At 52.1% G+C, this 23,377-nt stretch overlaps 9 protein-coding genes across 9 annotated transcripts, besides 1 other annotated feature; 5 read left to right on the forward strand and 4 right to left on the reverse strand.

Annotated features, from left to right (window-relative positions):
* Window positions 1–23,377: part of a sequence feature (contig 1.110 1211..298245(1)) that runs on past both edges of the window.
* On the forward strand, window positions 1,466–5,285 carry ANIA_06642 (Na(+)-exporting P-type ATPase enaA). The gene is made up of 4 exons (XM_659154.2): window positions 1,466–1,849; window positions 1,913–2,178; window positions 2,226–4,293; window positions 4,346–5,285. The coding sequence occupies exons 1-4, from the start codon at window positions 1,619–1,621 to the stop codon at window positions 4,979–4,981; spliced, it is 3,201 nt and encodes a 1,066-aa protein (XP_664246.1). The 5' UTR covers window positions 1,466–1,618; the 3' UTR covers window positions 4,982–5,285.
* Window positions 5,884–7,162, reverse strand: ANIA_06643 (biotin synthase; the record flags this gene model as incomplete). The annotated part of the gene is made up of 2 exons (XM_659155.1): window positions 5,884–6,855; window positions 6,953–7,162. The coding sequence occupies 2 exons, from the start codon at window positions 7,160–7,162 to the stop codon at window positions 5,884–5,886; spliced, it is 1,182 nt and encodes a 393-aa protein (XP_664247.1).
* bioDA (adenosylmethionine-8-amino-7-oxononanoate aminotransferase) lies at window positions 8,076–10,669 on the reverse strand (the record flags this gene model as incomplete). Its single annotated transcript, XM_659156.1, has 5 exons — window positions 8,076–8,248; window positions 8,324–8,898; window positions 8,951–10,284; window positions 10,338–10,431; window positions 10,482–10,669. 5 exons carry the CDS (start codon window positions 10,667–10,669, stop codon window positions 8,076–8,078), a joined length of 2,364 nt encoding a protein of 787 aa, XP_664248.1.
* ANIA_06645 (5-aminolevulinate synthase bioF) lies at window positions 11,378–12,732 on the forward strand (the record flags this gene model as incomplete). The annotated part of the gene is made up of 3 exons (XM_659157.2): window positions 11,378–12,146; window positions 12,196–12,338; window positions 12,406–12,732. The coding sequence occupies 3 exons, from the start codon at window positions 11,378–11,380 to the stop codon at window positions 12,730–12,732; spliced, it is 1,239 nt and encodes a 412-aa protein (XP_664249.2).
* ANIA_06646 (uncharacterized protein) lies at window positions 12,871–13,803 on the reverse strand (the record flags this gene model as incomplete). The annotated part of the gene is made up of 1 exon (XM_659158.1): window positions 12,871–13,803. The coding sequence occupies one exon, from the start codon at window positions 13,801–13,803 to the stop codon at window positions 12,871–12,873; it is 933 nt and encodes a 310-aa protein (XP_664250.1).
* Window positions 14,141–15,509, forward strand: ANIA_06647 (NAD(P)/FAD-dependent oxidoreductase; the record flags this gene model as incomplete). Its single annotated transcript, XM_659159.1, has 2 exons — window positions 14,141–14,978; window positions 15,025–15,509. The coding sequence occupies 2 exons, from the start codon at window positions 14,141–14,143 to the stop codon at window positions 15,507–15,509; spliced, it is 1,323 nt and encodes a 440-aa protein (XP_664251.1).
* On the forward strand, window positions 16,374–17,398 carry ANIA_11523 (uncharacterized protein; the record flags this gene model as incomplete). Its single annotated transcript, XM_050613296.1, has 4 exons — window positions 16,374–16,397; window positions 17,044–17,051; window positions 17,244–17,245; window positions 17,295–17,398. 4 exons carry the CDS (start codon window positions 16,374–16,376, stop codon window positions 17,396–17,398), a joined length of 138 nt encoding a protein of 45 aa, XP_050467135.1.
* Window positions 19,168–20,438, reverse strand: ANIA_06648 (uncharacterized protein; the record flags this gene model as incomplete). Its single annotated transcript, XM_659160.1, has 3 exons — window positions 19,168–19,788; window positions 19,992–20,108; window positions 20,253–20,438. The coding sequence occupies 3 exons, from the start codon at window positions 20,436–20,438 to the stop codon at window positions 19,168–19,170; spliced, it is 924 nt and encodes a 307-aa protein (XP_664252.1).
* Window positions 20,860–23,300, forward strand: ANIA_06649 (long-chain fatty acid transporter fatC; the record flags this gene model as incomplete). The annotated part of the gene is made up of 5 exons (XM_659161.1): window positions 20,860–20,897; window positions 21,013–21,138; window positions 21,221–21,243; window positions 21,293–21,953; window positions 22,016–23,300. The coding sequence occupies 5 exons, from the start codon at window positions 20,860–20,862 to the stop codon at window positions 23,298–23,300; spliced, it is 2,133 nt and encodes a 710-aa protein (XP_664253.1).

Consider the following 23,377-nt stretch of genomic DNA (forward strand, 5'->3'; position numbering starts at 1 on the left):
GAGGGGAGGAGGATCAATCCTGGCCTCGTAAGGTTTAGATGGGAGTCCGCCAAGCTGCACTAAATCCAGCCCTGTCCCCGCATCTGGCGATGGGACGCCAAGACTGCCGGGCACAGCAAGAGGAGACTCGAGAGTTTGGAGAGAGGGAGAGGACGGAACAAACGGAAAGACCTTACCATGATTCGCCTGCATATTGCTCGATGATATTGGGGGTGGGGCGTTGCTGGTCCAGCCATCTTTGCACGGTGACCTGGCGCATGCAGCCGTTGGCCTGGAGAGCACGGAGCTCGTTTGTATGTCTTTCTGTTGCCCTGCGACGATGCCGGCGCATAATGACGCTGCATGGATATTTGATCCGGTTAGTGGGTGTCCGTGTCTGTGTCGCGTGCTCCAGTCAGGAACAGGGGTATGGGTTGGGGTAATGAGGGATGGGTGTGATCTGCTTCCGATGGATTGGACTTGGCCTGGGAGTAGAAATCCATGGAATATTCCGTGATGCGGCCGGGGTGGTATCGCCGTATCAGGGCCAGAAGGGTGGAAGGAGGGGAGGGGGAGGAGCAGACGGAACCATTAGTGTGAGATAGGGAGTGATATGGAAACAAACGTACATTGGAAGTACGCTAATGGCGCCAAACAGCAGCACGGCTCCAATTATGACGGCGATCAAATTCCTGCTCGTCGGGCTGCCTGCCATAGTGAGTTATGTCTTTGTTGCGTGCGAGCCTGCCCTATCTAGTTCGGAGCCACCGGGCGTGCGAGATACGAAAACGACTGAAACTAGCAAAGCAGCATATCCAATAAGACGGCGCAATGCAACGTGGGGGAGGTAATCGGCTGAACCGGCTAGAATAGCACTGGGTTTGCATTCGCATCTAACGGGTCGAGATTTGGAAACTGATGATGTGAGACGCCTGAGTTCCCTATAGTGGGGGTGATGTCCATTCACAAGTGGTTCTTGCTGGGATGCAGCGCCGTTTTGAAGGGCAATCGGCTGAATTTAGACTTGCCACTCAATTTCCAGCCCCTCAAGGCTGCAGGCAGCCAAGGTGCGTCCCAAGAGCACCAATCCTAGGCGTTGAAATCTCCCAGGCTGGCCCAGACGTGCCGAGCGCCAAGGCTCCCGCGCTTCTCTTGGCACTCCGCCGGACCCACATTCGCTATCGGCAAATCACAGGCGGCAACGGATCTGTATTTGCCGCTGGTTCGCTGAGAGATGCATTTGCCAAGAGTCTGCGGCCTCACGTGGCTTTCTCGAGTCGTATGCGTCAATTCTCTGCGCTGCTCAAACAGTCCGAGAGGTCTCCAACCACGGAATACCAAGCCTTGGCTTGCTCGGATCCGGGTTTCATAGTGGAGTGTGAATTGCCTCTGAGATATCTTTGTCGCTGTCGTCATAGCCGCCTCAGAGTTAAATAGAGTGCCATCGCCCAGCTTTCCATATATCTCTTTATTGTAAAATCTAGAATCTAGATCTTCATCGTCACTCAGTATCAATTCCGGCCCTGTCCTTCTTGTGCATGGACTCGCATTCCTTGGTTGACACGATCTATATGGAGCCTCCCTAAAAGACACCATAGTAGTAACGTCAGAACAAAAACTTTTGATAAACACAAACGACATGGGAGAGGAGACCGAACAGAAGGGGCATGTGCAGCCCTTATCCCGGCCGGCACATACTCTCTCGCCCGATGAAATCTTGCGCGAACTCAAAGTGAACTCGGAGGAGGGTCTCACTGCCGCTGAAGCGAAGAAGCGGCTGGAGCTGTTTGGACCCAATGAACTCGAAGGTGGTGAAGGTGTTTCGCTTGCGAAAATTATTATTAGACAGATTGCCAATGCGATGATGCTGGTTAGTTGTTTCCCTCTCCTAAGCCTAGCTCCGCTTCGTTTTAGTTGATTAACGTCCTGGTAGGTCCTTATCATCGCAATGGCCGTCAGTTTCGGGATTGAGTCCTGGATTGAGGGTGGTGTTATTGGCGCCGTTATCGGACTCAACATTGTTGTAGGCGTGTATCAGGACTATGCCGCTGAGAAGACCATGGACTCCCTTCGGAACCTGAGTTCACCCACCGGTGTAGCCACGCGCGATGGCAAAACGAACACTATCCCTGCTACCGAAATCGTCCCTGGAGACATGATTGAACTTAAAGTCGGAGACACTGTCCCGGCTGATGTTAGGTATGTCTTTCACGTACTCGACGCAGGGTTGGACTAATATCAAACAGACTTGTGGACGCCATGAACTTCGAAACAGACGAGGCGCTGTTAACCGGCGAATCGCTGCCCGTGCAGAAAGAGGTCGATGTGACTTTTGCTGAAGACACCGGCCCCGGTGACCGCCTGAATATCGCATATAGCTCTTCAACAGTTACTCGTGGACGAGCACGCGGAGTCGTCATCGGCACAGGAATGAAAACTGAAATTGGTGCTATTGCTGCTGCTCTACACGCAAACGACTCCAAAAGACGCCCAGTTAAGCGTGGCCCCGGAGGTGAGACCAAGAAGCGTTGGTACGTGCAGGCTTGGACCCTGACTGCCACGGATGCTGTTGGTCGGTTCCTGGGCATCAACGTCGGAACACCTCTTCAACGTAAACTTTCCAAGCTGGCTTTGCTTCTCTTTGGAATCGCCGTTGTCTTCGCAATCGTTGTCATGGGCGCCAACGAAATGCGCAATGACAAGGAAGTCATTATCTATGCAGTCGCTACTGGCCTTGCGATGATTCCGGCTTGCTTGGTGGTGGTTTTGACAATCACAATGGCGGTGGGAACAAAGCAAATGGTTGAGAGACATGTCATTGTCCGGAGACTTGATTCCCTAGAGGCTCTTGGTGCTGTGACTAACATCTGCTCAGACAAAACTGGAACTCTTACCCAGGGAAAGATGGTCGCCAAAAGGGCGTGGATACCATCTCTGGGAACGTATTCAGTGGGATCTTCCAATAACCCGTTGGATCCTACCGAGGGTGAACTAAGCCTCTTGCCTGATCCTCCTGTTAAGCTTGAGCGCGATGCGCGAGGAGACCCTGCAGATCCGGCTGAACTGATCAAGGATAATAAGATCCTGGAGGACTATCTCAATGTGGCTTCCATGGCCAATCTTGCCGTTGTCCACAGGTCTGAAGGAAATGAATGGCAGGCTCGTGGTGAGCCAACCGACATAGCGATCCAGGTCTTCGCACACCGCTTCAACTGGGGACGTGAACGCTGGACGAAGGGCGAGAAGCCAATCTGGCGTCAGAAGGCTGAGTACCCCTTTGACTCGACCGTCAAGAAGATGTCCGTAATTTTCGCCCGGGAAGATGACTCTGAAAAGGGTCGTCAAATGGTTTTTACGAAAGGTGCCGTGGAGCGAGTCATCGATTCTTGCACGACCATTCTCTGGACCCGTAACGAAGATCCCATCCCCATGAGCGAAGATATCAAGAGCCAAATTCTGCAAAATATGGAAGCCCTGGCGAAGGAAGGTCTTCGAGTCTTGTGCTTGGCTAGTCGTGAATTTGATACTCCTATCGCCAACAGCGAAGAAGTACCCCCTCGCGAGGAAGTCGAAAAGGATCTCGTTTTCTGCGGCTTGGTCGGCCTCTACGATCCGCCTAGGCCTGAGACAGCTGGCGCCATCGAAGAGTGCTACCGAGCTGGAATATCTGTTCACATGGTTACTGGCGATCACCCTGGCACCGCACGAGCCATCGCCGCTCAAGTCGGTATCATCCCCGCCAACATGGATGGGATTGCTAAAGACGTCGCAGACGCGATGGTCATGACAGCCAGTCAATTTGACAAATTGACGGATGAAGAGATCGACGACTTGCCCACATTGCCCCTGGTTATCGCTAGATGCGCACCTACAACCAAGGTCCGTATGATTGACGCTTTGCATCGTCGTGGCCGCTACGCTGCCATGACTGGTGACGGTGTCAACGACTCCCCATCCTTGAAGCGGGCAGATGTTGGTATTGCAATGGGAGAGGCGGGCTCTGATGTAGCAAAGGATGCTTCAGAGTTGGTCCTGACAGATGATAATTTCGCTTCAATCATCAACGGTATTGAAGAAGGTCGCCGAATTTTCGATAACATTCAGAAATTCGTCTTGCATCTGCTCGCGGAAAACGTTGGTCTTGCACTCACCCTTCTGATCGGCTTAGTGTTCAAGGACGAAGCTGGGCAGTCGGTCTTCCCTATTGCGCCCGTTGAGATTCTCTGGATTATCATGATTACCTCAGGCGCTCCTGATATGGGATTGGGAATGGAAGTTGCCGCTCCTGATGTCATGGACCGGCCGCCGCAAAGCGTACGTACTTAATCTTCACGCAAATTGAGCCATTCAAGCTAACAGATCACAGAAACAAGGTATCTTCACCTGGGAAATCATCGTCGACATGCTAGTGTACGGAGTGTGGATGGCCGCTCTCTGTCTAACAGCTTTCTCGCTCGTCCTCTATGTCTGGGGCGACGGAAACCTTGCTCGCGGATGCAATGCCAACTATAGCCAGGAATGCGACACTGTCTTCCGAGCCCGTGCCACGACTTTCGTCTGTATGACCTGGTTTGCTCTGTTTCTCGCCTGGGAGATGATCAACATGCGCCGCAGCTTCTTCCGCATGCAGCCTGGTTCCAAGAAGTACTTCACCCAGTGGATGCATGATGTTTGGCGCAACAAGTTCCTCTTCTGCGGTGTTATGCTCGGCTTCGTCACAACCTTCCCAGTTCTCTATATTCCAGTTATCAATGATGTCGTCTTCATGCATACTGGAATCTCTTGGGAATGGGGCGTTGTTGTCGTGGAAGCAATCCTCTTCTTTGCCGGCGTCGAGCTCTGGAAGTGGTGTAAACGCATCTATTTCCGACGCGAGTCTGTTCAAAATAGGAACAAAGTCGATGTGTACCGTGGTCCTCAGGACTTCAGCCGCTACACGACTATGAGCCGTTCGGAAACCCAGGCTACTGGAGACTTCAAGGCGGAACAGAATATCGTTTGAGCACTCCGACGGAAAGCTTGCTACCAAAGCAGCTATCCAATACCCTGCTCTTGACATTGAGCATAGCTCAGCAGCTTAATCGCTAAGGCTGTCGCTTCGCTGTCTTCAGGCCAACTTCTCCCGCACCTTCGAGCTGGGATCAAATATGGGTTGTAAATGCCTAAATGCGTTGATGACCTTAAATTTCTCATCTTCACTGCTCAAGATGTTGTATGCCATTGTGGATAGATTGATATGACCCATTCAAGGACATAGTAATGATATTGATAGATTTGGCAAATACCACCGCATTTGTGTAACTTGATGCTGTTGTAGCACTATTTTATTTAGAAGTCGTAATCTTCTTGATGTGTAAAGTAGTGGATGTGAGAGATTTGTACAACAACACCACAGCGGGGGATTGAGGTCCTATATGTGTCCAGAATGTGTTGTATGAGCGATTTTTCCTGGGCCAATAGCATCACGATTACCCAAATTGGAATTGGGTCAGGAATGCAGCACCCACGCCGTGCTGAACGCTGCGGATGCTTGAGGGCAGACGGATAAAACCTGGTATAGCAGTGATTCATTGCAATACTCATACCTTGTTGCTTCCGGTGTGGTGGTGGAAACCGTCTCGAAGGCCAAAGGCAGGAAGCGAACGGGTTTATATAGGAAAGAGACAGAAGGAATAGACGTGGGATCATCTAGGCAACAGCTTTACGAAGAGTCATTCATGTTCTCGCTTGCACACCTGCGTTCTTGCCAAGGTACCGGAGCGTCTAGCTACATGTTGATGAGACAATTTCATTGATGCGGATGTAGTTGTACTGAGACTAGCAGGACTCTAGCGCTTCCCTACCAATCACGGACAGGGAGAAAAGCGTATCAGGCTGGGGGGGTGGGGTAGTTTTAGAGCCCTATCATAGGGCTTCTGCGGCCGGCGCAGCGGGGTTCTTCTCGGACTCGTGAGCAACAGAGTCAACATGCTGCTGGGGGGTGGCAGCGTTAGTCTCTTTCTCAAAGCTGCGCATGGGGTAGAAGCCCCATCGGTCAAACATGGCGCGGTCCTCGTCCCAGCCGTTGCAGTCAGTAGTCAACATCTTCTCTCCAGTGAAGACAGCGTTTGCACCAGCCATGAAGCAGGCAACCTGCTGCTCCTCTGTGAGAGAAATGCGGCCGGCGGCGAGGCGGACGATGGTTGCGGGAAGGACGATCCGTGCAGTCGCGACAGTGCGGAGGAGCTTATCGAAAGAGATCATTTTCCTGTCACCCAACGGGGTACCCTTGATTGGAACCAAGGCGTTGACGGGAAAAGACTCCGGGTGCGAGGGAAGTGACGAAACCGTGTGGATGAGGCCGATGCGGTCAGAGTCAGCCTCACCAAGACCTAGAATACCACCAGAGCAGACGTTAATGCCCGCATCACGGACATGAGACAAGGTCTTTAGTCGTTCGTCGTACGATCGGGTTGTGATGATTGTGGGGTAGAATTCGCGCGAAGTATCGAGGTTGTGGTTGTAGGCTGTCAGGCCGGCATCTTTCAGCTCCTTAGCCTGATCAGCATCAATCATGCCTAGTGTGACGCAGACTTCCATTCCCATTTCCCGAACGCCAGATACCATCTGCTTGACATTCTTCAAACTCGTCTTACGACCCCGCATATCACGCCACGCCGCTCCCATACAGAAACGCGTGCTCCCGTTCGCTTTGGCAATCCTCGCCTTCTCGAGGACGTCGTCGACGGGGCTCATTTTGGTGGCCTTGAGGCCAGTGCTGTACCGAGAAGACTGTGCACAGTAGGAGCAATCTTCACTGCATCCACCGGTCTTGATGTTCATCAACGTGCACATTTGGATTGCGGACGGGTCATGAAAGCGGCGGTGGACAGCGGCCTATTCAGCATGAGTCAACATTCGGTCCAACGAACAATTCATTCAAATATCCGCGTTACAGAATAATTTATAAGCAGCGGTCAAATCGGAAACATACAGCAGCGTAGGTTAATTGATTCAACGGGGTCTCGTAAATCTGCTGGACTTCATCGCGAGTCCAATTGGTGCGCGGGGCAGTGGCTGCAACAGCCTCCTGGAGAGCCGGGGGGATTCTGCTCGCAAAGGAAGCGGCCGTGGGCGACGACTGGACGGTGCCATATGACCTTATGAAGGCCCTAGGAAAGGACCGCGTAAACGAGACAGACATAGTGATGACGGGTGGTTGGAGGAGTGTATCAAGGTGACACTGCGGGAAACAGCGAGGGGTGATCAAAAGTATGCGGCGGGAGGGGAAAATGCAGGTGAGAGGAGCATGGGCCACAATAGGAACCTGAAGAAGGGTAACTCGTCATTGGCCTGGAGAGGAGTGAAATGTCGGTGGAAAACCGCTACAGAGTGAACTCTTGTAACTTTGTAATTTATTATGGGCCTAAATTGGCCCAACTTGGTCCAAATTGGTCCAATAATTCTGAGCAAATTGCCTGACCTCAACTACAATTATTTGCTATCGCTTCCTATCGCTTGATTGGCTTGATTAGCTTGATTCGCTTGCTATCGCTGCAAACGGACTCTTCCTTTGCAGGAGTGTTGACCCCAACGCTGGTTCAACGCAAGTCCTGAGGTCTTACGTATTTCGAGTGAACGACTGACGGAAGTGGATCGCGTATTTCCAGATGGAGAACGGGTCCGACCAATCAGCGAGCCCAGTGCCTGATCTTATCCCCTTGGGTCTGATTCGACAGCAAAAAGCAAGGTGCTAAACTGCAGATCTGCGGGAGACTCACTAAGAGCCAATTTAGAATAACCTCGGAAGTCGGTGCTCCTGGCGAATAGCGGGGTAGATTGTCGCCGGGCCTGCGAGGCCGGAGCTCAGTGAACCTGAGCTAGTGTGTCTCTGTAAGATCCAGACTCAGCCAGCGAGAGCGGGCATCAATAGTAAATCTTGGCTCCATATCGAGACCCGGTGACTCGGTGAGCTGGATTCTACAAGGGTTCAAACGATCGCACCAGCCTATCCGGCGGTCCGGTGTCCACACTTTTTTCTTACGGTTGCCGGTGAGACGACGCTTGTTTACACAGAGAGTACAGCTTAGTCATGTACATGCTAGTTAGGTTGTAAGTTACAGCAGCGCCTCGCGCAGGATGCCCTCAATTGTCCGCAGTGTTTCCTGCTTGGACGTCACGCTTGACATCAAGTAAAGCACATTCCCGAGGACCCGAGAGTGGACGTTAAACTGCGGCCCACCAGCCGCTAATCTTGTCTGAAGGCCCTTAGCCGCAGTGGATGTATAGCCTAATGAGTGGAGGTGTCACATGTTAGCGGGTAGAATCGGCGAGAGAATTGTTGTAGAGAGAGTCGGGAACTCACCTGCACCCTCTGCATCTTTCAGAGAGATGCTGAGAACGCTACCAATAGCGAAGACGCCATCGACGGATTCGGCGTGGGAAAGGTTGTGGAGCAGCTTGTGGGACCAGACGCTCCAGACCCGGGCGGTGTCGCCGGCATGGGGTTGTTTCCAGTCGTTCTTGAAGTCGTTCCAGGATCCGTCCTCGTCCATATTGTTCATTGTCCGAAGGGAATCAAGGGCTACTTGGCACCCGACCGCATGCGCGGTGTAGCTGTGCCCATGCAAGAGCGCATCTCGCTTCTCCGGGCTTGTAAACGCGTTGAAGATTTCGTTGCTGGCTAGGGTAGTGCAGAGCGGCACCAGGCCTCCGGTAAGGAGCTTTGCGTTGACAGCGATGTCTGGGTTGACACCTAGAAATGACGCAGAGGATTTACGGCCAAGACGGTAGAGGCCCGTGAAAACCTCGTCAAAGATGACGGGGAGACCGGACCACGAGAGGTCGGTCTGCGGCTGCGGTTCTGTCAACCGGCCTCGGTTGAAGAGCTGGGGGTTACCGCGGACGACATCGGCGAGGCATCGCTGGAACAGGGGATCACTATAACGGTCGTCCGTCAGTAACTTTCCTGTAAAAAAGGATCTATACTGACCAGAAGAGCATTCCGCCGGCTCCTAGAATGATAGGTTCCATAATTAGGGCGCCAAACTTCTTCCCTTCTTGAGTAACCAGGCGCTCAATGGTCTCTAGTATATACTTCCTGTAGCGCTGTCCAGCATCCGAGCGGACCCTGCTTTCTACATCAAATACTGCATCCAGTGATGAGAACTGCTGGTTCCCGCCAAGCGACGCTTGCAGTGTTGCGGGGACCTCGACCTGCCAGACCCCTTGGGACATCTTTACCAGAGGGAAATCAAACCAGTGACCCCGGCCTCTGTACCACTCAACTCTTTGATTGTAGGTCGACGGCTCTGAGCAGTCCATAACCCCGATCGTGTCGCCATGGTAGCTCCCTTTGAGGCCGAGAATGTTGATCTGTTCTTTGCTTGCATCCCAGCCATACCGGTCGCACGCAGCGCGGAGGCCCATCTTGAGAGCTACCTCCATACCTGTGCTGCCATTGTCTGTATAGAAGACCTTCTGTAGGCGAGGGTTATCCACAGTCTTCAAGAGCGATTCCGCCAACGCCAAAGCCGGCTCATGAATGTTCCCGGGGAACATTACATGCCCGTAACGTCCTGCGGCATACGCAGCAGATAGAGCAAGGCCGGGATTTCCGTGACCGAGTCCCTGTGTCCACCACGATGCGGATCCGTCGAACGTGGCTTGGAGTCTGCCTTGTTGTGCCGAACGATCCGCAGTCACGTAAGTCTGGAAGAAATCATCGTATGCGGAATCGATGGGAGTGATATCCTTTGCCGCCATGCCGTGGTGCTGCGTAAATGGATACCAGATTGTCTTCTGTGCTCGGCTTGCCATCTCGTCGAGGTATTCGACACGCTGCTTGTTTTTCAAAACAAGCTCATCTAGGAGCGAGACCACATCCGTGCTTTTTGTAACTGAGCTGTAATACTTGTCCAACGCTTCCAGATCGCGAGCTCGCGAGTCGGGGTCTTGCTCTTGCGGACGCCGAGGCGGTGCAGGCACCGGGACAAGCGGTATGCTCTTGCCCCGGAAGTAGTTCCCCAAGTACTCATGATTCTGATAGTAGTCATCCTTAAATAGAAGGACGGAGTGGACATCGTATCCGCGGAGCAAGAGAGACTCGTAGGCGGATATAGAGGATGAGATTCCCCCAAGACGGGAGTCAGCGACCAAGATGATGGGCAACCGAAGAGGTCGGTAGAGGTCGGCCTGGGAGTTCCCATTGGGGCCCGGCGAGTGAACACCACCGGCCGTTTCTACCAGAGCGAACCCGACTCCGTCGTTGGCCCAGTCGGAAAGGGTCCTGTGGACAGAGGAAAGGATCTCGTCATCTCGAGGAATCTGTCGAGGTTAGTGTGTGCTTATGTTGGACGAAGTAGATTTGGGTTTCTGACAGCGAACGTCTTAGCTGCGATATGTGGGCTGACGGGTTCATCAAATTGATAGAGGCATTTTGTCAAAGTGTTGGGAGCATGGCGTTGCAGGTGCCTGTGTTCGCGTGAGTCGGTAACACTCTCTCGCCGACATCCCGGCCTTACCTGTCATCCGCTTCATCCAATGGCCCCGTCGAGACCGGCTTCAAAAACGCCGACTTTCCTTGATTTTTCAGACGATTAACAGCATTGCAAAGAAATGTTGATACAATTGTCTTGCCGACGTCAGTGTTCGCCCCGTATACTTGGTGGGCGCGGAGGGAGCGCCAGAGCGCGGCACCAACAGGTGCCATGATGGTGAATCTAGACTTTCAAAACAGCAGAAACCAGTCGCTAATGTGAAAGGCTAACGCATCACAGAGCCGAAACACCAACTGAACTTTAGAAGCAGTTTTCGGCACCCGTCTGCGACCGGAACAGGAATGATGACCGACAGATTCGGTTGCAGAAGGCTGCAGCGCTTTACCGCGGAAAGAAACCCGATCGTGGTTCGACTCTCGAGCCCTTTGCATTAGGCGTTCATAGTCGTTCTAGCAGGAACAGGCACAGTGAGACAGGAACCAGGCCGAGGCCCCCGAGTTAAGCCTTTTGTCTTGCCTAGGGAACTGCGTTGCTCACCGAGTCACTGCAGCGGCACAACCGGGCAGCGGCCCAGCCACGTTCGTCGGATCCATTCCCCCACCGGTTGATCCCAACAGATGAAATAAGTCCCGCCGAATTGAATTGTGCTACTCCGTATGATGTGTTAATGTGGTGAGACTCAGGCACTACTTCATCAGTGATCGCTCTACCCCAAGTCTCAGGTCCATACAGCAGGGTCTTCAAGACGTTCTAGACTCGTGGAGATTGGAGAGCGTGATTTGAGCTGGAGCATTAATACTGGCAAAATCTCACCAGAGAAAAAATAGATCCTCCTTTGAATTTACGGTTACTTGAATCTTGTCTCCAGCTATCTGAATTGCCTATTGGCAAGCGTTGGCCTTGGAACCACAGTCGTCCAGATGGGCGATTCTCCAAAATGCCTTCGTGACTCACTGCGCGAGGCGTTACGTCGAAGGGAAGACAAGCTGTGCCGTCGAAAACTGACGATTCTACCTTCGTCTTCGGTTGATTTCTCATCAAACGACTTTTTGTCACTATCCACATCGCCAGCCTATCGAGCGCGGTTTTTGGATATTTTGCAACAAGCGCCGCCGTTGCACCCGTTTGCCAGCGGAGGGTCCCGCCTCCTAGACGGCAATTCAGCCTATGCCGAAGAGCTGGAGAACTTCATTGCCGCGTTCCACAATGCCCCGAGTGGCCTACTGTTCAATTCCGGATATGATGCCAATGTTGGCGTTTTCTCGAGTATCCCGCAACCCGGAGATCTGATAGTATACGATGAACTCATCCATGCCAGCGCGCATGAGGGCATGCGGCTCTCACGAGCAGGGAAGCGTATCAAGTTCCCTCATAGCTCTCCCGATGGCCTGAGAGCAGTACTGCAAGCAGAAATAACTGCAGATCCCCGACTTCTTCAGGGCCGCCGGAACGTTTTCATCGCCTTTGAATCCGTCTACAGTATGGACGGCGATGTTGCGCCTATTCGTGAGTTCGTAGAGATCGTGGACCAGCTTCTCCCTTACGGTAACGGATACTTCCTTGTGGATGAGGCGCATGCGACCGGCGTCTTTGGACCACGCGGTTCTGGGGTAGTCCAAGAGTTGGGACTGGAGGATCGTATGTTCGTCCGGGTACATACGTTCGGTAAAGCACTCGCTAGTCATGGAGGTAAGTCTCGCGCGTTGTCTTTGGGTGTCGATATTGACTGTCCTGCTAGCAATCGTATTGTGTTGTGCGGATACTAGAGACTACCTGATCAATTACGCTCGCAGCCTGATCTATACCACTGCCCTGGGATTTCCCTTTCTTGCTTCAATACGTGCTGCCTATGAACTACTCGTTGAGGGAAAAACTGAGCAGGTACGGTCCTTCGCTTGAGGAAGCAACGTTTCATTACAGGCCTATGGGAAAGCTAACAAATATCCAGCTCCAGCACAAACTCGGACAACTGATTGCTCACTTCCGGACGGGGTTGGACAATCTCAACCACAAGGACTCGTCGACCTTTGAAGTTGAACATTTTACGAACTCACCCATATTTTCCCTTCGCAGCAGTGTGCCCCGTGTGCTCGCCAGCGTATGCCAGGAGCAGGGATATACCGTCCGTGCAATCATGCCGCCAACTGTTCCAGCAGGGAAAGAACGTGTACGCGTATGCTTGCACGCGGGAAACACGGTGGAGGAGGTCGACGGCCTCCTTGAGACCATTGCTACGTGGTTACAGCGGATGGAAAAGCAAAAGGCTCGGTTATAGCATTATCATCAGACCCAGAGCCCACAAATCACATCCCCATTGACGCAGAAGTCCTTCATGTACGGTACATGTGTCAGGCAAATCATGAAGCCATGATTCCGGCACTGGAACCAGGAAACCAAGGAACAGCCCAATCGATCAATAATTCCTCCCTCCCCAGTATTTCCAGCGTCTCCGGCATGTAGGACAGCTGACATCTTGCCGCTTCTTGAACTGCGGAATCCACTGAGCAAAGCATTGGGAGTGGTAGTTGGTTCCGCAAAAATCTCTACACCAAACGAGACTGCTGCTGTCGTTGCCGTCGTCGTCTCCTTCGTCCTCGTCAGAACTATCACCATATTGGTTGTTTCCCTCGTCACCATGATCCTCATAGATATCAGGATCAGGACCACGACTGCCTGGCTCGTTATTGACAAAGGCAACGTCTTTCGGTTCGCTTTGGTGTTCTTTTAGTGGCGGAGAAGTTTGATCGTTTTTCAACGGAGCAAAGCAGATCGTACAGTCACCCTTTACTGGTCTCCTAGAAACCTTTTTATCGGGGCTGGGTGATTCATTCGACCGACGAGCTTCCCATATCGATGTATGGTACGTTTCTTCGTCATCGATCCGACTTTCTGGCCAGTTCTCACTGTCGCTATTGAGATCCACCTCGTCAACCTGCACCGTAGCCTGCGCCGTAGCCTGCGCCTGTGAATGCAAATCCATGTCCCTAAGGTAGCTCGCAGCTCCTTGCGAATGCCACGAAACAGAAAGCAAGGACCTCAACTCCAGGAAAAACTGATGCACCTCCTCGACTATCGTCAAGTTCCTTGGATAGCATCGTTTGTGGACGTCAGCACGCAAAGCAGCAATTCGGTTGTCGAATCCCGCATATGGAAGCGGTAATCTTGAAGGGAAGTAATCGTGGAATAGTAGGCATATCGCGTCTCTGTCTGAGTCTGAGATTGGCTGTTGTGTTTGCGTTTGCAGTCGGGTTGGGTTGTTGCTGCTGGAGTCGGGGCGTTCTTGGGATGCAAGGGCGTGAAGGAGAATATTGCTGGTCCAGAAATACTCTTGGTCTGAGGTCGCCATGGTAGACTGGGGCCACGAGATATCGCTCGACTTGGAAGGCTAGGGGTTGAAGCTGGGAAGTTGGAAGAACAGGAGGGGCAGCAAGTCAAATAATGTTTGGGTGTCATGTGCTCATTGCCTCTGCATTTAACTTCGTTGTTCTACGGCTGGCAATAAAATTACCTTATGAGTTCTGGATCTATTGCAATGTAGGCTATGTATTACTTTGTCATTGCGTTGCGCGCTCTATTGTTACGTATCTGACGCTATTGTACTCCAACTACGCCATTGATAGGACACCGATCACCACTCCCCCTCATCCATCACAACTACATCTAACGCTTCGATTCAGCAAGCCATGGATGAAAGAACAATCCTCATAGTCGGCGCAGGCATTTTCGGCGTCAGCACGGCTTACCATCTCAGCCAGCGAGTTCCCGACCCCTCTCGTATCATCCTTTTGGACCGAGCTGCCCGGGACCCTCCGTCCAATACGCTTGCAGCATCCGCCGACATCAACAAGATCATCCGCGCCGACTATTCCAGTCCACTATATATGGAATTAGGCTTCGAGGCGATTGAAGCTTGGCAGACGCTTCCGTTCTTCCAGTCTCAAAATCCCGACGCAGATCCAGATGCAGGTGTTTACCACCAGTCCGGCTGGATCGCTATGGACGAGGAAGGGAGCAATGTGGCGCACCGTATCAGAGAGAATTTCCTCGCTGGCAAGCATGACAGCGTGATTGTTGATATGGAGGAGGATGAGGTTCGAAGGGCGTGGGGAGGTGTTCTGGAGAGGACGGATTATGCGCCATTTGGATCGTACTATTTCAATCGGTCTGCTGGGTGGGCTGATGCGGGGAGGGCGCTAGAGCTTATGCTGAGAAAGGCTTTGGAGCTGGGGATCAGGTATGAGACCGGAGAGGCGAGACATCTTGTTTTGCTGGAGGGGGCAGGCGTCCTGGGAGTTGAAACCGAAGCTGGAAGTATACTCCAGGCGGATAAGGTTCTATTGGCGACCGGGGCTTGGACGAGCAAGCTTATGTCCTCACTTGAAGATGCGCTGGGTATTGAGCGTAATGATCGAGTCGAGAATCAGATCTCTGCTGCCGGCGTCTGCGTCGCTCATTTCCAACTTTCTGATGCGGAGAAAGAGGTGTATTCGAAGCTGCCGGTGCTGGTCTATGGCTGCCAAGGTATGGCCATTCTTGGATTTTTGCAATGCTCTACTTACAATAATAGGCGAGCTCATTCCACCGACATCCTCCGGAGTACTGAAATTCACCAGCACTACCTCATTCAAAAACACAGTTCGAACCGCGACTGGCCATGAGATCTCCGTTCCTGTAGAGGACCAGTCCTACGCCTCCAGAGGACTCCAAGAAGATCTAATAGCTGCCGTTCGTGCCCGTCTCCCCCAGCTCTTGGACAATGACCGGAGACCAGATTACTACCGGCTTTGCTGGGACGCGATTTCCGCTAGCCAACACCCGCTGATAACAGGACATCCTGATCCGCGGCTAGCAAACTTGTACTTCGCCGTTGGGGGGTCGTTTCATTTCTACAAGTTTCTGCCAATCATTGGAAAGTATGTGGTTAATGTCCTGGAAGGCGTTGGAAATGGACCAGCAAAGGATACAGCGTGGTCATGGAAGTCAGTAGAGGAGACTGGGTGTGGTGTCCATGAGAGCCTGGTTCCTAGGAAGGAGCTCAGGGACTTTTTGTAGATTTTCAACACAATCACAACCGAGTCTCTTCATGCAATATAACCTCTGTTTAACTATAGCCAGTACACATAACTGTTGTAATGAGCTTGAGTCCGACCATTGTCTGCAGATAATGGGCACCCTCAAACAAAACGGCAAGATGGCCAAGGACCACCAGTGCCAGGTTTGTATTCTTGCCACCTGCTGCATCCGAACCCATCTGTCTCTGGATTTTTGAGGTCGTTCAGAGTCCAAAAGCACGAGGTATGCCATGAATGTAAAGCAGCTGTTCGGAACCTGTGCTGTTACCTCCTGTGAGGACGAGAATGTACCTGGTAGTTTGGCAGCTTTTTTATCTCTGCGATTGGCAGATCGCGGCTCTGGGACCGTGAAAAAATGAACAACATGTGTCTGGAACAGCAGACGGTCTTGATGTAGGTATGAAATGCTGAGAGTGAGCATATTGTCAAAGTGATATGCTGATATGCTTTATGATAGTTCATGATTTCCTCCTGTGGGATACAGGTGAGATTCCCCTTCCATCCTGTTCTGCCTTCTATCCAATGTCAAAACCACTTTCCTCCCCATCTATGACCCTTCATTCCACAAAGACAGGCTCGCCCAATACCATTTAACGACCCCATCAACGTACTTCCATGGTCATACACCACAATGCTTGCAGGAGAAATGAGGAGATTGGGCTGGGAAAGAGTGTGAGGTAGACCGATAGGTGCCGGCAGATTGCCAGGTGAAGCTCAGGTCTACCATCACGCGTCGGGCCGTAGTACGACTGATGCTGCGTAGCTATGCTTGGGCGTTGTTGGTACTATTGGTGCTCATGCTTTCTCGGGAGCCGACAGGTAGATTGAAAGGGCTAGCTTTAAAATGTGTGTGTACGTGTGTGAGTGTGTGAGTGATTGTGATTGACCACCTATCGTCGAGCATCATAATGCTATGCTGGATGTTGCTGGATGTTGGTAGCTTCTGTTGGGTAGTTGGCCTCTAAAGATCTGGCTCCAGCACTCTACTCGCCCTATCTGTCAGACTTCTCTTTCTACCTCCTCTTGTTCCTTGCTGTATCCTGCTCCTTGTGGGATCATAAGCAGAAGAGTCCGGTTATGTTTGTTCGTTACATTGTCCTAGTCTGTGTTTGTGTAGAGAACATGTAATTGAGGGGCATAGGCAGAGAATGCAGCAGAAGATTATTCTGCGTATAAAAATTCACATCTAGACACCATACCGACATTATCATCACGAATATAGCCAATAAGCTGCTACAGGCTCAGCCTAGCCGTGCAATGCTAGCAGATGGAGGGAAAAGCCGGTAATGAAAGTTAATAAGCATAAAACAACACCGACTCATCATTACTCCTCCGGATCTTGCAGTTAGCACTCATAAGCCAGAATCTCATGGTCCAGGCACCGGCGGCACAGGCGATTGAGAATGCAGCGCTCGAGGACATAGCGATTGTGTAGCGCGGTTCATCGGAGGAGGGCCAGAGGTACTATGCCGAGTTACTGTTAGAAGCATATCTAATATATAACATGGAGGTAGGAACAAAGGTAAAGTGAGGAGTGGATGAGCAGGAGAGGACGCACTGGAGTCCATATGAACGAGACATTCGCGCAGGTGTTGACAATAGCCAGCGCCGAGGCTTTTTTCTCTTTGGTTTGCCCGCATGTGCTGCTTACCCAGCCGAGAATGATGGAGTTTACTGCATTGGAAAGTGGTTAGTATAAATGGAACTGCCCTAGAGGTATGAGTTGACACACCAGCATAAGTCCCAATCGCAAAAACCACCATAGCAAAGTATCTCGCACCGGTATTCAGCGTCGCGCAGCCCAGCACAAAGCCAAATACGGCGACTGCCTTGGCGCTAGTGATATGCCATGTGGGCCCAACGAGTTAGAATGCGACGTCGGAGGAAGTAGGCTCTGGGTAAGAGGGGGAGCAATAAACTAAGGCGTGTAGAAATCAAAAGTCCAAAAAATCCTTTGACTTCCATATGGACACGGGATGAGGCGATCTCCAGTTCCAAGCCGCACAGCCTCGTAATACAGAGCTTGGCTGACGGCCAGCCCGAAGAAAAACCATGCGGACTAGAACACGTCCGAAAGTGGAGAAGTAACCTCCGCCTTCAAGCTATATCTATTTCTTGGTCCCCAGAAAATTTGACTTTCCCTTTGTTATGTGGCTGATGCCAATCACGCCGGGCTTCTTGGACCACGATAACACAATATTGCCAAGCGGAAACGTAGTATGCGGGAATTTTTGCTCCGACTTGGCCGGTACATCCTCGGATTGAATATTTGGCCCCTGGATTGCCAGAAGGTGCTGTCATGGCGAATAATCAGGAGGGTTCTGTTCGGCGGGATCTATGCCCGGCGGAGCAAGCTCGTTCGATGTCTGTTTGATGCTGTCTTTTGAGCTCTCTGATATCTATTAGCCATAGCCGCCAATGTGGCAATTGAGCGACATACCATCTTCGATATCCTGCAAGCGGGGCCGCAGTTTCCTGTCAGAAGGCGTGCTAAGCCGGCAATCAACAACTCTGTGTGTTGACTTGGTCGTAGTGATATGCGGGGACCGGCATTCGCATTGTAACCAACGATATCGCCTCCACCATTTGGGGTTTCCCCGCGCGAAGGTGACAAGGACCCAGAAAGATTGGCGGTTTGGTAACCAGCGTTTGTAAGCTTGTACGAAAGACGAGTAGATCGGGGGCCAAAGCAACGTATGATGGTGTAGTTTCAGGAAGCTCGATAACAACTCGGAGGGTCAAGGCGGCCACATCCCGGTCGAAGGGAGCACTGTCTGCCCAAATCCCGCGACGTCTTGGATGGAATACTGATTTGTTCATCCATCAGACCACCAATGTGCTTGCTATCAGCTGATTCTCAAGCTCCTGGGATGGAGGGGTGCGGGTGGTATGAGAAAAGATGCCGGCAACCTTGTGGAGTTGTAAAGGACTCGAAAATGCGGAATTGTTAAGGGACAGCTAGAGTCAGCTGACTGACCTCCTTTAACCACCTCATGTTCTCCCTTATTCTGTCCCGTATCTTTCCATCCTTCACCTCGCGAATTCTGAGTTCCATCTTGATGTCGTCAGCCACTGCATACCATTACTCGACCAAATCCTCCTTGATCCTACCTGGGTGCCCATGTGTTGACCTGGAGAATGAATGAAGCAGAACGAAATCAAGCCGAGTAGCAAGAATGGCATTATATCTCGATTATACAGGCATGCCAGGGTTAACGGTTAAAGCGATCCCTCTATCGTCGGCTATGCGGAACTATCGTACCGCTGATAACCGCAGCGTAGGACTGATCTTGGTTGTATAGACCCAAGGCAATCGACCCAAGATTCGTGAGATGACGGAGGCCTAGCTAGTGGTGAAGGCTACTCTTCTGCTACTTCACCATTGCAGATTCCTCCAAAGAAGCCGGAACGCCACGCTGAAGGTGGCTGACGGCCAACCGCTTTGATGTACTTTCATCGTCATCAAATCTACCAAGGAGCTCCCAAAGGTTGGTCTCTTCATTTATGTGATAGCTTCATCCAGGTTGTTTCTGAGGTTGTTTATCAGCTCATGCAAAGGCTAAAAGACGGCAATAGGAATGTCCAGCTTTAACTCGCACCGCTTGACCAAATCCTTCCAGAGAAACAAGAGGGGCTGCCTAACTATCCGCCAAAAGATCCCCGTTCAAATACTTCAACCCGGAATCGCAAGCAATAGTGACCACCGTCTTCCCCGGCCTAGCTCCTTTGCCAATCTCACAGCAGCAACGACATTCAGCCCAGTCGACGTCCCGACAAGAAAATGCCTTCTTCCCTGGCGAGTCTCCGACACATAGCCCTCGCCTCGCCTCGTCGATCCCCCACGCCTCATCATACATCTCTCGAGCCAAATGCGGTGGCACGAAACCCGGTGCAATGCCTTCAAAACCGTGCACACCCGCGCCGCCCTCTGAAATCACGGGCAAAGACGCAGGCTCTAGGACAACAATCCTGGTTTCAGGCCGTTTCGTTCTCAAGACACTAGAGACGCCCATCAGCATTCCCCCACTCCCCGCCGCACCGCAGAACGCATCAATCCCGCCGGGAAACTGCGCCAGTATCTCTTCCCCAAGAGACGCATATCCGGGCAGCGCATCACTGTTATGAAACTGGTCCGCATAGTAAAACTCATCTGGATAGACGCCACTCGCTCTTTCGCCTTTCGCATCATTGCTGGAAACAAATCCTTCGTGACCTTCCCACCTGGAGCATGAAAGATTTCCAACTAGGCACACATCGTCCTAGTCTTCTCAATTGCAAAGGCATCCGAGCTCACAACATGAAAACTTGTACCCTTTCATCGCGCAGATGAAGGCTAGTGAAGACCCTGTGCTCCCGCCTGTTGCTTCGACCACTGTCATGCCGGGTTCAAGTCTCCGCGGGCTTCAGCTTCCTCGATGATGGACAGGGCCATGCAGTCCTTGTATGAGCCAGTGGGGCTTACATATTCGAGATTTAGATAGACAGAGGCGTGCGTGTCTTTGTCAGGGATGATGTTGCGCAGCTGCAGGACTGGAGTATTGCCAATCGCCAAGGGAGACGAGGTGACGGGCGGTGGCGGCTGAGACATTGGTTGAGTTTGTTAAGTTTGGGTTCAAAGCAGATCCAGACCTGGAACACAGCGTAGAGGCGGACACTTGGAGATGGGGGACCACGGAGACTATCTGTATATCACATGCAAAGACTAGTGGGCTCTCTGGCTCACAACGCCTTGTCTGGGGGTCGGTGGGCGTAGAGTAGCGTGCATCCAGGGCGTCGATGTCAGATTAATCTTTCCTTTTCGTCTTCCTTGATTTCGTTCATCATTCTCAGCTTTGGCGTCGATTCCTTGACTGATGGTGGGGTTGAGCCCTAACCTTGCAGCGATAACGGCGATAAACTCTTGATACATTCTTAGTATAGGTGTCAACCTCCTGCCTACTTGTAAGTGCATCTGTTATATTTCTTTACTACTAACTCCCACATCAATAGACCGTTCTTCAGGGCTTATCGGCGGGAGACAAGCTGGTTTTAAGAGTCTAGGTCTTGCATGGGCGCGTCACCTGATATACAGGCCTGCGAGTAAGCTCTACGAATTGGGTGCACAAATAGATAGGGCTAGTACTTAGGAAGCTCATACATAAGCAGTGCTAGGATTGAGGAGCTATTTCAGCGGTAGGTAGCTTTAGAGAGCTCTTCTACACCACATATAGGACAATATAGATGGCCACCTCGACTGGTTTTTGCAGACCCAAGTATGCCTTGCAAGACCAGGCCCCAATCTTTTCTAAATAATCTCATTCCTTCCAATTGATGAGGTATTCCTGATAGCCATGTATTTGTCTAGTCAATTAGTGTTCGGTTCCTGCACGTATGTGCGGCTCAACCAGACCCCGGCAATGAGAGACCCCGTGTCACCCATCCAAGCCCTAAGAAACCACCGAGCTGGCCCTCCATGTTAAGTGTTTTATATCTGTGAACACCAGTCATCACATCGAGAACGATCAACCGCTCGATCCAATCAAGCTCAGCAAATGTCACAAGAGCCGATCACCCCCACAAATGCGGAGACGAGCCGAGGACCAAGAACGGTCCACGGCTATTATTGCGGAGTAGGTACTGTACCTAAGAACCTCGCTCTCCTTCCCACTCATTTCTTTCTCCCGTTCTGTTTTTCTGTATTCAAGCAAGTAGCTCGACTGTCGATATGGCGCTCGGTACATTACACCAGTCAAATATTAGTAAGGGTCCTGCTAATACTTCCAGCAACCGCATCCGCCCTAACCCTAGCTGCCTACCTTGACGCCAAATTCCACCTTACAAAAGACCTCAGAACGCTCCTGGTCGCCGCAAGCGCAGCTCGTCGCCATTCACAAGACGAATCCAAAGGCCGTCTAAACGCGTGGTACTTCTTCGACGCTACGGCCTCCCAGTACCCCGACGCGTTAGCGATCTGGTCGCGGGAAGGCATTTACACATTCCGCGAGACGCGCGACCGAGCAGCACAGTACGCGCACTTCTTCTTATCAAGGGGTGTCGAGCGCGGCGAGCTCGTCGCGCTGTACTTGCAGAACAGGCCGGAGTTTATCTTTGCGTGGTTGGGGCTTTGGTGCTTAGGATGTGCGCCGGCAGCGATCAACTATAATCTTGCCGGTGATGCACTGGTACACTGTCTGAGGATCAGCGGGGCGAGGATTGTACTTGTTGATGATGAGGAGGGGTGTCGGGGGAGGATGGAGGAGGTAAAGGGGGTCGTGGGTGGGGATTTGGGTATGGAGACTGTGACTGTAGACGAGACGTTCAACACCAAGGTCATTCCTTCGTTGCCGACTACCGTGCCTGAGGGTGGAAAACTGACCGAGAATACTTCGGGTGGGTATCCGGCTATATTGCTGTATACATCGGGGACGACGGGAATGCCAAAGGGGTAATGCAGGCCCTTACAAGGCTTTCTTTGTCAAACATCATGCTAACCACCGTCTCACCCAGGTGTGCTTTCACCATGTCACGCCTCCATCAGTCGATCCTTCTTCGCCGGGGAGGAATGGACGACAAGGACGGCCCTGACGGCGACAGATGGTACTCGTGCATGCCGCTCTACCACGGCACGTCGGCAATAGCACTGATTACCAGCCTGTCATCGGGAATCTCAATTGCCATAAGCCGCAAGTTCAGTGTGCGCCAGTTCTGGGCAGATATCCGGGACTCGGACGCGACCGCATTCGTCTATGTCGGCGAGGCGGCGCGGTATCTGCTCGCTGCGCCGCCATCGCCGCAAGACAAAGAGCACCGTGTGCGTCTGATGTACGGAAATGGCCTGCGCCCTGACATCTGGGATCGATTCAGAGAGCGCTTTGGTGTCGCCGAGGTCGGCGAGTTCTTCAACAGCACCGAGGGAATCTTCGCGTTGTTTAACTATAACAAGGGGCCCTTCACGGCTGGGAGCGTGGGCCACCACGGCTTATTGTTGCGGTTGCTTATGAATAACACATATGTGCCTGTGGCTATTGACCCCAATACAGGAGACGTGCTTCGAGATCCGGAGACGGGGTTTGTCGTTCGTGCGCCGTATGAAGTTGGTGGTGAGATTCTGGTCAATGTCCCTGGCAAAGACGCATTCCAGGGGTATTGGGAGAATGAAGACGCCACGAATAAGAAGTTCCTGCGCGACGTATTCAAGAAGGGGGATCTTTACTACCGCTCTGGGGATGCGTTACGCAGACAAGCAGATGGACGATGGTATTTCCTCGATCGACTGGGTGATACGTATCGGTGGAAGAGTGAGAATGTGTATGTTCCCCTACGGCCTTTGATATTTGAGCCCAGTAGGAAAGCTAACAGTGGTGTTTGTGTGCGCAGCGCAACAGCCGAAGTCTCTGAAGTTCTCAACACACACTCCTCCATCCTCGAAGCGAACGTCTACGGCGTCACTGTACCGCACCACGAAGGCCGCGCGGGCTGTGCAGCTGTCCAGCTGCGGGACGGCACGACCGACGCAGACCTGAAAGATCTGGCAACGTTCACTCGCGCCCGATTGCCGAAATACGCAGTGCCCGTGTTCCTGCGCATCGTGCAGAACTCGACGCACACCGACAATCACAAGCAGGGAAAGGTTGCGCTTCGGGAGGAGGGTGTTGATCCGGGGTTGACTGGGACGAAAGTTAAGGGGGGTCAGGGGGATCGGTTTTTGTGGCTGAGACCGGGAGACGAGCAGTATAGGGCATTTGGAGCAGAAGAGTGGAAGGCGATTGTTACGGGAAAGGTCAGGTTATAGTTGAACTTCTATCGTGGTCTGAGTCGCGGGTGATCTGTTGTGGCTGGTAAACAGCACGGCATATTACTGTGGACAGA

This window comes from Aspergillus nidulans, chromosome I (assembly GCF_000011425.1).
Source record: "Aspergillus nidulans FGSC A4 chromosome I".
Lineage (NCBI taxonomy): Eukaryota > Fungi > Ascomycota > Eurotiomycetes > Eurotiales > Aspergillaceae > Aspergillus > Aspergillus nidulans.